Genomic DNA, 13,729 nt, shown 5'->3' on the forward strand with positions numbered 1-13,729 from the left:
AAAAAAAAAAAGAGAAAAAGTTGGAAAATGTCTTGTGGGCAGATGTGGAGTAATGAGGAGGTGCAGGCGCTTATTGATAGATGGTCAGAGGACTATATCGCAGCTGCTTGTGGCCAATCGATGAGCCAGGATTTCTTCTTCCTCATGCTTTTTTCTTCCTGGTCAGTGGTCGTTTCGGGCAATACCGCCCCAAACGAGCAGCTATTGTAACTGTGTGACGTTGTCCAGGCGGTTTGGTCCACTTTAAAAAATGCAGTGTGAAAGTGAACCGAACCAAATGAAGGTGTGAAATTTTTCAGCATTCTCCACCGAAGGAATGCACCCTTAAATACAGGGACAGAGATGGATGGAGCCTTCTGTCTGTACTCTGTGTTCATTTTGTCCGTGTTTGTGCACATTTTCTGAAACCATAAAGATAAAGATGAAAGGGAGCAGTACCACTGGCAGAATGGAATAAATCCGTAATATAAAAAAACAGATAACTGGTTGCTCTGTGTTGTAGAGTGTAGATCCAAAAATGTATCGGACAGGAAAAGAATCCAGGCTCTCTAAACAAAAATGAGAATGAGGAAGGAAAGATTAGATTAAAAAGCCTTTAATATAATGGCCAACTCATTAAAAGCCAACATGTTTTGACCACTGTTGGTCTTCATCAGGGCTGGAGAACAAATCCGTAATATAGTGAAAAGACTTTTCTGTATAATGGCTGAACAGACCACCACTGACCACAACGCTACCTCCGTTGAAAGGTACATTATAACAACCTTGTCTGATGCCACCCTTTTTGTTGTTGTGTTAAACTTTTGACTCTGCCCTCTAGTGCCATCTATCGGCTGTATCTATGCCACCATAAAGGACACATGGAAGTATGAGAGCAGTGACGTTTACAATGTTTGAAACAGACATACCTATTTCTGTATGTAAAGGTAGTATAAATGAGTAGTAAAGTAACGAAAACACAACAAATCTTATATTCAGGTGATTATACACTAAAGAAAACATTTTATTTCTGCCAATATATTCACCTAAATCTTACACACTGGACCTTTAACTTAGGAGGCACAACTCTAAACGTAGATTCAGCTGACTTGTGGGATGTCTGCAGGAATGAAAAAGGTTTGATGATGACGTGTATGTGACATCTTCCTCTGACCTTCCCTCTCTGTGATAACACAGAGACAAAGCAGAGTCACAGAGTCCGATACTGTAGCAGGGAAAAACAAAGATGATCTCTGTGTACTTTGGCTCACTTTCGACTCTGCTGGTTAAACTTCCTTCTTCGACGTTTCGCTCACATGATCTAAGCAAAGAGCAGGGGGAGCTGTGAGCTGCTGTGTTTGCTGGAGGGGGGAAGCATGTCGCCCTGGAGGTGTTTACTGATTAGCATCAGGTCACCTGATCTGAGGGTTCAGAGTAATGCTCACTACTTTAATATCTCCTCATAAAACAGAAAGCTGAAGCATAAAAAGTTATTTCACCCCGACAGCTGAGTTAAGAGGGGCCATTAGACTGGGTTTATTATCGGGGTTATTTCTCCTCACTTTGTGCTCATTCAGGGCCAAACCACCCGAGTCTGTGGCAGCAGGGGAGTTTCAGCCAAGAAAGGCTTCTTTCATATTGGCCAGCCAGGCTTTATCGTGTCACAGATCTCATGACCATGTTATCAAGCAGGAAATGTCTTGTCTCAGACTTCCTGGAAGGCAAATAAGGCCATAGCATCAAAAACGTGGAAAAATAGAATACATCCTGATTTCATACTCAGGATCTTAATTTAGAACGTCAGATCCATTTTCCATAGTTTGTTAGAGAAAGAGAAATGAAAAAGTGTGTGTGTGTGTGTGTGTGTGGAGGCCTCGTCCTCAGATACATGGGTATTTTTGAAAACGGGTATTTCCTCTGTTCTCAAAAAACAAAGAAAGAAAAAATCCACTTCATGCTGTGATTTATAAAAATTTCCATCAAAGGAAGAGGACAAAAACACAAGGCGCTCTAACCCGAACCCCAAAGCCATGCAAAGAAGATGATGATAATGTTGGCCAATCAGAAGCCTGAAAAAGTGCTATTATCAGAAGGCTACCTGGCTGCAACGGTGCATCGTAGCTCATTCTTATGCCTCTGTTCCTCAATGCAGTGGGGCTGTCAAGCAATTAAAAAAATAATTTTATTAAATACATGCTCTGTGATTGATTAATCTAAATTGCATACATCAATTTTTGCTGTAAAAGTATTAAAACATTTAGAGTCAGATGAATTTTGGCAGATGCATCGTAGTAAAGCTGCTGGATTTTGGACACAATTGCCCCCTGTCCTCTACCACCTAAACTGGTCTGCAGTCCATTTTGCAAGGGAGTTAGTCAGTCACAGATAGACTTACTCAGTTTGAACGCCTGGTCGAGTGTGGCTTGATGAGACCAGCTGCTAGTAGCTCGGACCGCTGCTAAATGCTTTGTGTTGAGGTGATATTTCAGGCTTGAAGTTCTGTTCTGATTGTAAGAAAATTCTTTACTCAGAAGTTGTAGAGGACGGTGCTCCTTTCAACAGTTCCATGTAGGTGTTTTTTTAAATGTAAATGTTTCGTTCACCGGGCCAACCAGCATTGTCTCGTCTGCCTCCATCATGTCACAAAGCCACTTTACTGTGTTATTTTTTCTGTGATTCATTAGTCGAAATGAATGCATTATTTTGATAGCCGTAGTCTTAACATGTTAAAAGTCCTGTTAGCAGGTTATTGTTTGGACGAAAGGCCAAAAACTTGTAGAAAAAGCTACGTTTTGAAAACACACCCGAGAGATGTCTGCCCATACCTTTGATTGGATCCTCGTGTCATCAATTTGTGCATTTGGCCTGTGATCCCATGATTTGTGGAATGACTCTTCCCCATGAGGACAAAGCAGCATGTGTGGTACATAAGTCTGTTACATGCACATATACAACCATGACCTGGCTGCTTAACACAACCCTGAACGGGAAAATTGACCAACTCTGATGTGAATCTCCATTCAGTGCTGATGGTAAATGAAGCAATAAAGTCTTAAGTGGGTGCTGTATTAGTTCTCCTGCGTACAGAGACATGTTGGCAATGCCTACATGTACCAGGATGCATGAATGACGTACTCGTCTATAGAGTGAAGCAGGAGTCCTAAAACCCGGAAATGAGTTAGCATTTTAGCACTTTCAGTTTCCTCATCTCGAAGTTGGTGTTTTTAAATAACTTTTTGGTTAGATGCCAATTTGAGCACTGCCAGCTGGTGTTAGCTCTCAGCTGCTCAGGCTGTAAAGGGTCGGCACTGAACATATCCTCTTATGCAGCCGCTTTCTACAGCATTTTTTAGCAGGTAAAAATGTATCCTCGTCCACATCATCCTCTGTACTAATCATATTATTTTTGGCTTTACAGTGCAGCCAGAAGGTGACAGGAAAGGGAGAGAGAGAATGGGGATGACATTCAGCAAAAGGCTGCAGGGTGGCATCAAGCCCGGGCCGCTGCAAGGGGCTCAGCCTACATGGGGCGGACACTCTACTCGCTGAACTAGAGGCTGCCCTCTCTGTACTAACATTTAAGGATGCCTGTTGGAAACATAGCTAGTTTGCAGCACAAGCAAAGAAAACAGGGAAGTTCTGCTGTTGAGTGCAGCTTCAGGAGGCGAAATCCAGACTGTGGTTCTTCCTGCCTCCAACTACATTGCAGTCAAGTCAAATGACGGTGCTGAATGCAGCTGCAAAGTCAGCTTTCTCGGTCGATGTAGCACGTACTGAGGAAATTATGTCTCAATTAACTACATCTCCCGACAACACTGATCAGACACCCACATAAAAGGTGGCGAATCTTCCCTTTAAATGCCCCCTGACACAGGACTGTTCGTAAACCAGCACAGAAGCTTCGAGCTATAAATGCACAACAGCTTTTATTGGGGTCTTATAGGGTGTGTTAAAGCGTGTGTTTGTATTCCCGAGGTGCACACGCTTCCCAGACCTTTCACACGTGTGAAACAGCGACCAGGTTATCGGCCGACCGTCTGGCTGTAGAATCCTGCGTGTAATCCATCAGAGCCGTGTTACAATGTCTCGTCTATGCTACAGAACAATATAAAGCCAGCCTGGGGGCACAGAGCGCTCCTCCTCGCTGCTCAGTCAGGCAACCCAACACCACATGAAGGCTGTTCACAAGTGTCACGCTTTAGCTAGAAAATTGGAACTACATGTGTGCACTTAATTGAGTTGTTAATTCAAAAGGTTTGAGACACTTTGTTGTTGCATTTCAGGGTTGTTTAAATTGTTCCCCTTCCTAAGACCTGAACAGCATCGTCCCTGGTGCTCCCATCAGTATGAATAATTGACCTGGCTGACATCGGATGCATTGTATCTGCACCCACTCAGGGGATGTTTCATCACTACAGATGGATGAGGGTTGACAGCCAGCGCAGGCGGGACATGTGTTGTGTGGAAGTGTCATGTAGTGAGGAGGAAAACCAACACGCAGTGGGTTTATTAAGGCACGATAACAACCGAGATGCTGCCCTGGGGTGACAGAGAGGTACACAGATGGATCAATTAAAAACTAGACACTTTATTTCAGTAAAAATTTAGATATTGTAGCTCAGGAGTTCTTAGTTAGTCTTGAAATTAAAAGCGTCTTCAGCTGGCTCATTACCCCGGGCTTAACCTCTTCAACTCTAGACCTAAACTAAGAGAGGCAAGTGGAGGAGGGCAAACACGCAAAGATTGGCAAATGAAAGAATGTGAATCGCAGTATGTGAATACGCTCTTGATCGTGGAGCGATAAAAGGTCACCAGCAGCTCCTGATTTAGTTTATTTCTCCTGAGAATTCTCAGAAAGTGCAGTCGCTGCTGGGTCGTATTCGTCACTGTCTTGGTCTTCATGGACCAGGAGAGCTCCTCTGACAATGCCACCCTCCCTACACGGTCCCCGTTGATGTAGAGAGGGGGGTGGTCAGCTCTGATCCTTCGGAAGTCCATGATGACCTCCTTTGTTTTTGAGGTGTTCAGCTGCAGATTGCCAGTTGCTGGACCTCCTCTCTGTTTGCATGTCAGCGTGGGGTTTCTCCAGCTCCTCCCACAGTCCAAAGACATGCAGGTTAATTGGTGACTCTGACTTGTCCGTAGGTGTGAATCTGAGCGTGAATTGTTGTCTCTATGTGTCAGCCTCATTATAGTCTGGGGACCTGCCCAGGTTGTACCCTGCCTCTCGCCCAACAGTTGGGATAGGCTCCAGATTTATGTTAGCTGACAGTAACTGACAGTAATTAAGTTTATTTGTGTAGCATCTGAATCAGGTGTTGAAAGTGCTTACATCAGACACATAACAACCACACCTTCATTACCTTCACGTTGGACCAGTTTTTGTTTACCTTTTAATTATTGATGGCAGTAACAGCTGGAGATAACTGGGCTCTGGGACACATAACAGCCTCAGTCATGTTCTCAATCTCAATTTCCTGTGTTATATTACAGCGGCTCGGCTCTTGTTACTTGTGATGATTTATGTCATCATTTATGGGATGAGTTGTAAGGTGATAAGCTTCTATCACAGAGTGAAAATGAAGAAACTGGGCCGAGTGGTTGGACGTTATTTAAAAGTGGCATTTCACCAATTTTACGTCACAGTGTCAGTTTACACGGCAGATCTTCTCAGTCTGTGATAACTGTTGTAGAATCTCCTCTGCTGCTCTGGTGGAGCTCTTTCAGGCCTGAGAACGTGACCTTGATGATGTCAAAGTGATGTCATCGGGGTTATCTCAGATGGGGTTTGCAGATTATAATTTTGTAACAGAGAGTCTGTGTTACATACTGGAAGTGTAAAGCTTCAAAGATGTGAGTGTTCACCAGGCAAGGAAAGTTGGATTATGGGAAATGTAGGAAGCAGGGATTTTTTTTTTTTTTTTTTGGAGCTATACGTTACATATTTGGAGACATTCCTTTATATGTCTTAAACTGCTTTTAAGAGGCACTGGGTACAACTCTTGTGCCAACTTTCAAGAGCACGAAGGCAGGTTGCATCTGAAGTTGCTATGTGACCATAACTGACCGTATCATTTTAAATAGTCCAACTTTGGTCCAATGAGTGCGATGGACAATTTTACATTGAATCAAACACAGGTGTTAGGAGCGCTTGCATGTCATGATGGCATCACTCTCAATATTGAGCTCATCTTTGGTGCATCTACATTGAAATCAATGGATTTGAGGGCACAAAAAATGCAGCATGTGTACAGGCCTTTTTCATATTTGGTACAACTGCTTAGTGCTGTGCTTAAGTATAATTATTCCCCCTCTCCACTCTGCCGCCGCACAGCTTTCATATTATTACTGTTGTTCCGTACTGTATCCGTACACTTTTGCGACAGTGTAGAAAAGTGCACCAGGCCCAAACAATGGAGTCAATTTATATTATGGAGACGATGCCAACAACGACCCGCTCTCCTGCCTTCTAACTTTATCACCCACAGCCTTGTAGTTTAGAGGATGACATCATTGGGTATTGCACACGTATGCAGATTTCAGAGGAGACCAGCTGGATAATTGCAACTCTACTCGCTGGCTGTTGCTTACATTAAATAGCAGCACTTCCATGTTTGGGTACAGTTGGTTTTCACACCTGATGTGAACTTTACCCGAGAACATCTTTTCAAGTGACCGCAGATTGATAACCTGTGCCCTGGTTTGGTACACAGTGTTAACGATAATCAAATGAACTGGACTTTGTGGTCAAGTGTTCTCTGATCTCACCCCGGGTCCTTGATGTGAAAGCTGCCTAAAAGTCTGGATATCTCAGCCTCTGCTGCTTTGAAGTGCAGCACTGAATCACTGGAGGGCTCTTTTTGTCGTCTGTCTCAATCTTAATTTCATGGAATATTTTGCTGTAAAACTCATAAAAGTCATTATAATTCATTTATGATCCGTAGCCCCTTATATGGTGTCTGTCCCAGCTGATACTGGGCCAGAGGCCAGACTATCAGAAGGCTGAAACATAGATGGAGACAGAGCCATTCACACTCACATTCACACCTACGGGCAATTTACTGTAGTCACCAATTAACCTGCATGTCTTTGGACTGTGGGAGGAAGCCAGAGAAAACCCATGCTGACACGGGGAGAACATGCTAATTCCACACAGAAGGGCCCCAGCCGGCCAGCAGATTTGAACCCTGAGGCAGTGAGGCGACAGTGCTAACCACTGCACCACCCTGCCGCCCCCGCTGATGCTGAATATAACAAACATACCTAACAGTCGTCCTTTGTGAGCTGTAATAGACAAAACATAGACCTTAGTCCTTCAAATGGCATCGCTCACATTCCAGACAATTCAACAACACTATGTACAGTTTTGGGTCCATGTGTAAGATTTTCCACATTATATCAAATGTTTGAAACCACTACACATCATTAAACATCCTGCTTCCTGTGTTTCAGGGCTGCCTGGGAGAAAAATGGATGAGACCTGCCACTAGCGCTTGATGAAGATTTCGATTGGCTCCTCAAACTGAAGAATGGAGGGCAGCGACGATGTGTCTGTAAACATGACACAGTCCCAGACTGATGTGTGCAGCGCTGAGGTGGGAGGAAGAGAAACCCCCAGTAAAGTGGAGGACGGAGTCAATCCACTCATTCCTGCTGTTTCCTGTGGCAGCAGCGCGACAGGACTGAGCAAAGGAGGGTTGTCTAACCTGGTGGAGCCTCCGGCACCGTCGGTGGTGAGTCCCAACGCTGAATCTCCGGGAGGTGTGGCGCTTAAAGTCGCCACGACTGTGCTACACCCAGTGTGCCTGGGAGACAGCCCGCTGATGCTGCCCATCCACCTCCAGATGGCTGGAGCAGCCGGGTCTCAGCTCGGCCAAATGGGGGCAGCACCGTACTTGATAACAAGCCAAAGCCCAGTTTCACTTCCCCTGGTCTTGGATCAGCAGGTCCTCCAGCACATGAGCCCCTCTGTGATTCCTCAAACCACTAACTGCCCTCAGCTGCCGCTCCAGAACAACGTCTTGTGTCAGAACCCTTTGACGTTTGGTTTACCTCCAGCCGTCGACCAGAAGACAGCAGGACAGACGCAGGAGGCTAATCTGCTCTCTCTGCTGCAGAATCCAGCGTTTGCGGCCATCTTGCAGGATCTCTTTCCTTCTCAGGCAGGTTCATCCACCTGCCAGTCACCGGGCTCCACGTTTTTCCCACTGCCTCCCCTTACACCTCCCTACACCTCCCCTCTCGCCCCGTTAGTCCCTCCTGCCACACTTCTAGTTCCCTACCCTGTCATCATCCCCCTGCCAGTGCCTCTGCCCATCCCTCTTCCCATCCCCATCCCTGTCCCTCAGACTGAGGACTCAAAGGGGAACATGCCAAAACCAGTTTGCACTGTGAGCAAAAGCACTCAGACTTCTGCAAAAGATACTACCTCTCCTATGCTGTCTTCACGCAGATGCATGCCATCATTCCAGCCACAAAATGTCTCCCCGTCCTCGCTTCCTCTAGATGAAGGACAGGCTCTGGACCTTTCTGTCAGAGCATGTCCGGTAGAACTAAAACAGGAATACCCCAGTCCGCAGCAGGACAGTGTGCTCGACCTGTCAGTGCCTGCTGTGAGGAAAAAGTGTGTTCAGTCAGACAGAGAAGTAGCGTTCCACTCTGGTCAAGATAGTAGCAGCACGTCTTTGTCTCTGGGTGTCGAATGCACTCAGAGTTTAGATTCCAAACTCCTGGGCAGTCTGGCTTCACTGGAGTTCAGCCGTCAGCACAAGTGGGTGGTTGACAGCAGTGCTGGTGGGTCTAGTTCTCAGCAGGCGTCTCTGAGCGGAGCAGGAAACCTCGAGATAGTCAGCGCCTCGCAGACGGCCAAGGTCATCGTCTCGGTGAAGGACGCCATCCCCGCCATCCTCTGCGGGAAGATTAAAGGCCTTTCAGGAGTCTCCACCAAGAACTTTTCCATCAAACGGGACGGCAGCCAGGGGGCGTCTCTGCAGCAGCTCTACGCAGTGCCGTCTGCCTCACACGGGGAGCAGCACGACCCCAACAACCCGCATAAAAAGGTCCCCAAGAACAGAGCTATCAAACTGAAGAAGGTCAGCTCACAGGAGATCCATTTCCTTCCCATGAAGAAGCAGAGACTTGCAGCGCTGCTCCCCAGGAAGTGAAAGTGCTCAGTGGAGGGGGATTAATTGCTTGGTCCGCTCTCTGGTAATCCCTCCAGAGCGTGTAACATAAAACACATGTGGGGACATTCTGTAATCAAACTCATACACTTACACGTCCAATCAGAGTTTGGCTCCTATAAACTGAGGCTCATGAATGTCTGAGTGTGACACAGTCGTTACAGAAATGCTTTCCAGTGGAGTTTTCTGACTTGCTGTGTTTTTTATAATGCACTACGCTCCAGTGTTATACTAAACCAGAGATGTTTTGTGTATGGCAGCTTAATGGGCTCTCCATGTGGCTTTGGAGATTGTCTTTATGAATCGGAGATGTTGAGGAACATTTTTGACTTTATAATTACAGCAAAGACACATGGGTTCCATTTTTCCATTTGGGCTCACGGTTTGTTTCCACGTGTAGTTTTTATTTAAGTGCACTGAAGACCTAAAAAAAACCTGATAGTTGAGGTTCTCACTGTTCAGAGCGGAGCAGTGTGTACTGGCAGGACGTGACTGTTAAAACATGTCCCATCGTCGGAAATTCCCATAGTCATCAGTAGCTCACTGGAGCGATTCATTCCCGTCTGATTGGTAGGGGTTTAGCATGACAGGCTAATAAGGACTTGGCAAAGCCAGAGCCACAATTTCATTCACATGAATGTTGGCAACAGCCATCAGTCGAGACTAAATACATTATTATTGTGTTTAACGGCAGGGAAAAAAGGGATGTCTTAATTGTTGTCACATTTGAACAGAACTTTGTACGGGCCTGTCTAAATAGGAGGAAAGTATTTCTGGAAAAGAGCTATTTTTGTTGCTGGCTGAATTAGACGGTTTTGATCTGGCTTCAAAATACAAGCTGAGAAAACACCTCACAGCAAGTGCATAAAACACCAGAGCCCCTTGCTGTTTCCTTTAACAGACTAATGAAGTCAATCTAGGTGGAAGTGTTAATGTTGATTTCAGCAGTTAAAGCTGAGGTAGGCAGTTTGATTTATCTTCAATGGGCAAAAATCCCAAAATAAACTGTAATCATATTGTTGTTCAAGTTGTCTGAGAGAAAACTGGACTTCTGCACCTCCTCTTGGCTCTGTTTTCAGGATTTAGGAAAAAATGGCCTGTGATGGGAGACTTGAGCCAATCACAGGTCATTTTCAGAGAGAGGGCGTTTCTGTTGGCTGTTCTACAAATGCAGATGTGTGTGCACGTCCATTCAGTGAAAGAGAATCCTGTAGAGAAAGTTGCTGTTAAATTAAGCGTTGTCAACAATTGCCTACACTGCAAAGAAACCAGAAAACAGGAAGACAGACTTATCAAGAAGAGGGTCTAAAAGAGAGTCTGACAATTAACCAAATAAAACTCGTGTCAATATCAGCGAAATGTTTCAGAGATGGAGAGAAAATGTTGCTAACAGTTTAGCCTTCTGCTAACTGGAACTAAAGGCTCATATGCACATTTATGTAGTTAATGTTAGCCAGAGTCTGGAAGTACTGGCCCTCGCCTCACTCCCCGCCGCCACAGACCACCTTACTGGGAGAAGAGCAGACAGCAGCTTAAGAGACGGCCCCCAGTCAGCTGCTGCAGCAACCCAAATCCAGCCAGCACAAACCCAGACTCTCTGTTAGACCCAGCACTGCTAGCCACTGGCTACCAGCCTGCTGGGCGAGTTTGCAGTGGCTGAATTCAAGTTGCTGCAGCCACTGACTTAAGGTCTACCTCCCAAGCTGCTGCCACTCTCTTTCCGAGGAAGCAGTCCACACCTGTGGGGAGCAAGGCTGAGAGACCGTGGGGTGGCTAGCAGCTACGTCTTGTCCCCTCAATGTAGGGAAAACACTGGGTCACCATATGAAGCCCATGCATACCATGGATCTAAAACAAAATTGGATACAGTGTTGGAGACAGGGCCCCGTTCATTCCTATGAAAGTTGTTCAGTGGCGGATGAAGACCAGATCTTCCACATCAGTGGACCCATAGAGCAAACGCACAAGAGACTTTGTCAACTGAGTGACTAACTTCCGGTTTAGCGCTCCGCTAACTTGAATGGGAATTAAATTATTTAATTGTATGGCTCTTCTCGACTTCTTGAAGTAATATCAGACCAAATGGATCAAATCCTGATGGTGAAACAAGTCATTTTGGGAGGTGGTTGTGATGCTCAAAGGTTTACAGATGTCTCTTTCACAATATAAGTCTATGGGAAAAAGTCGTTTTGGGCACGACAGCATCGTGACAGACCAGGACGTTGTAGTTACGATGGGTGCATTCTGAATCGAATACTGCAGCTGCCCTTAAACAGTACATACTCTTGCATGCAGTATGCACACAATTGGGATATAGTACTTTCTCATAACATTACGCCCTGAATGTTGACCCTCTTGCTTTCATAGAGAAGAGACGCCACTTACCAAGTGGAGTAGAACATCCTGGTATTTTTGGCATACTGCATTTGACATATTATGTGCTAGGACCTATTAAATCTTTCTCTGGCATATTATATAGTATGGTAGTATGGGTATTGGAATACACAGGCTATGCTAAATTGTCTGGCACACTTCTCGGGGGCCTAGTTCATGTCCCTGTGGTCGTCTGGTGGAAGGGTCTCAGGACAGAGAGAGAGGAGCTGCAGGAGGGTGTATTTTCAATTTGTTTCCTGTTCCAGATTTCTGCCTACCCCAGCTTTAAATCGACTTAAAATGTGAAGGAGGGGAAGAAGTTGAAGGAAACAGTCAGATTAAAGTAGAAACGATGAGCATTGTCTCGGCTTCAGTGAGATAAAATCCTGTTGGTATGTTTGTTACGTGTGTTATTAGTCTGTTATTAGAACCAGTTTTGGTGAGACCCCCTTTATCAAGTGTAAAACATTAGTTTCCAGTGGTTTGGTGTCATACTTACTGTTGTTCGTGGAGCATGGTATTCTTTCACTCCCATGGTTATGATCAGAGTTGTGAATGTGAGAGTATTGTTGTGTGTCAGTTTATTTATCCTATCGAGTGCACTTTGTCATAGTTTAGTTGAAAAAGTTACAGGGTGTCCCGCCTACTCTAAAACTGTGCTGCCCCTTTGTGATGATAGCATTTATGAAACCTGTGAATTATAGCAGCCATATGCAGTGTGTCAGGATGAACAAAGGAGGGATGGAAACACCCAGAAGCTCGACTTTTTACCTGTTCTTTATTTATAGTGATGTACTTAAGCGATCCCAGTACGTCTCACTTTAACTCATGTCTGCGGTCCGTTCAACAAAAAGCTCCTCTGATCACTTTAGTTGTACAGGATTTCACCCTAATTTATTCTTTGTACAACTTTTATTTATACAGTCTGTGTATATACTGGATGGTCAGTTAGGAGACTCAGTGTGACTGGATATAAAAAAGAACTGCTTCCTTTGTAACCGTCGGTCGCCTGAAGCTCTTTTTGCTTCAGAGAACTGTTATTTTGAGACGTCAGTGAAGAAACACCAGTTGAAATGTGCTGGCAGTTAAATGTTTGCTTACTGTACAGTGTGTGTGCTTTTTATATGGAAGTGAACTAAAACCTCCAACGTCTGAATTGTTTTGTCTCTGCCTTTTTCTTCAGAACAGTCCATTTTTATCTCGAGTATTATGGAGCTAGAACGCTGACACTACCCAGCTGGTATTCTAATGTTTATTCACTGTTGGATCAACGTCACACACCGTGGCTGAGTCACTGTCGAATTATGTTTTGATTTTGAAAGATGAATCAGCTTTTTTTTTCCAGCATTTTGCAGTGTTGTTTCATGAACTTTAAATGTTGTTCCAGTGTCCAGATATTTCTGAAATTTCAATGTTGATGTGTGAGAATGTTGTTAACCTCTTTACAACCATCAGAATTAAGCATTGTTTCAATGTTATTTAAATGTTGGAACAACTACTGACATAATTTCAACCACATTTTAATGTTGCAGGTCGGTTGTGTGCCAGCTGGGTAGGTTTTGGCATCAAAAATGAAAAATAAATAAAAAATATATATAAATAAAAACAATTTGACATTAAATAAGGAAATGTTTGCACTGGGAAAAAAAAAATCTATCACTTGCTATCACTGTTTCAATATGAAGGGAAGTAGTTTGAGGGTAGGGCCAAGCACAGCACGATATATTAAATATTAGCCTATATATTGAAGTACATATTATATATTTCAGCTGACACTGAAAGAGTGACATGAAGAAAAAAAAACAAAAGACCGTCATTGAAAAACACATCAGAATGCAAAAACAAAGAGAAAAGGATCATTTTTAATGCCTGAGTTTTATTTTTCAATTGATTTTTTTTTTCCAGCCAGTGTTTCCATTTTCAATGCCAAATTTTATTTCTAAGCCACGCCCCCCTCCACTCACTCAAACAAAATATCAACATTAAGTGACTAGCGCTATGGCAGGTGTCACAGTACACGGCATTTCGCAGGAGGCAATTGATGAATTTTGGGGACATAACGATCAGATGTCATTGAGAAGTAACCAAAAGGGCCTAAACTACGCATTGGAGGGATATATTCACCATTTTATTGTTGAGAAGGTCGATGAAAAGCTTAAATTACAAGACAAAATTTACAGGTCACAGTGTAAGCT

The 13,729-nt window shown here is 44.3% G+C and overlaps 1 protein-coding gene across 1 annotated transcript in view; it reads left to right on the forward strand.

Annotated features, from left to right (window-relative positions):
- zmp:0000001174 (retinoic acid-induced protein 2) overlaps nucleotides 1–13,132 on the forward strand; it is a 20,753-nt gene extending 7,621 nt beyond the window's left edge. Inside the window, exon 2 of the mRNA XM_050055111.1 lies at nucleotides 7,432–13,132. Coding sequence (XP_049911068.1) covers nucleotides 7,509–9,143 — 1,635 coding nt within the window. The 5' untranslated portion in view covers nucleotides 7,432–7,508 and the 3' untranslated portion in view covers nucleotides 9,144–13,132. The remainder of the gene's footprint in view (nucleotides 1–7,431) is intronic.
- The last annotated feature ends 597 nt before the right edge of the window (nucleotides 13,133–13,729 follow it).

This window comes from Epinephelus moara, chromosome 10 (genome assembly GCF_006386435.1).
Source record: "Epinephelus moara isolate mb chromosome 10, YSFRI_EMoa_1.0, whole genome shotgun sequence".
NCBI lineage: Eukaryota > Metazoa > Chordata > Actinopteri > Perciformes > Serranidae > Epinephelus > Epinephelus moara.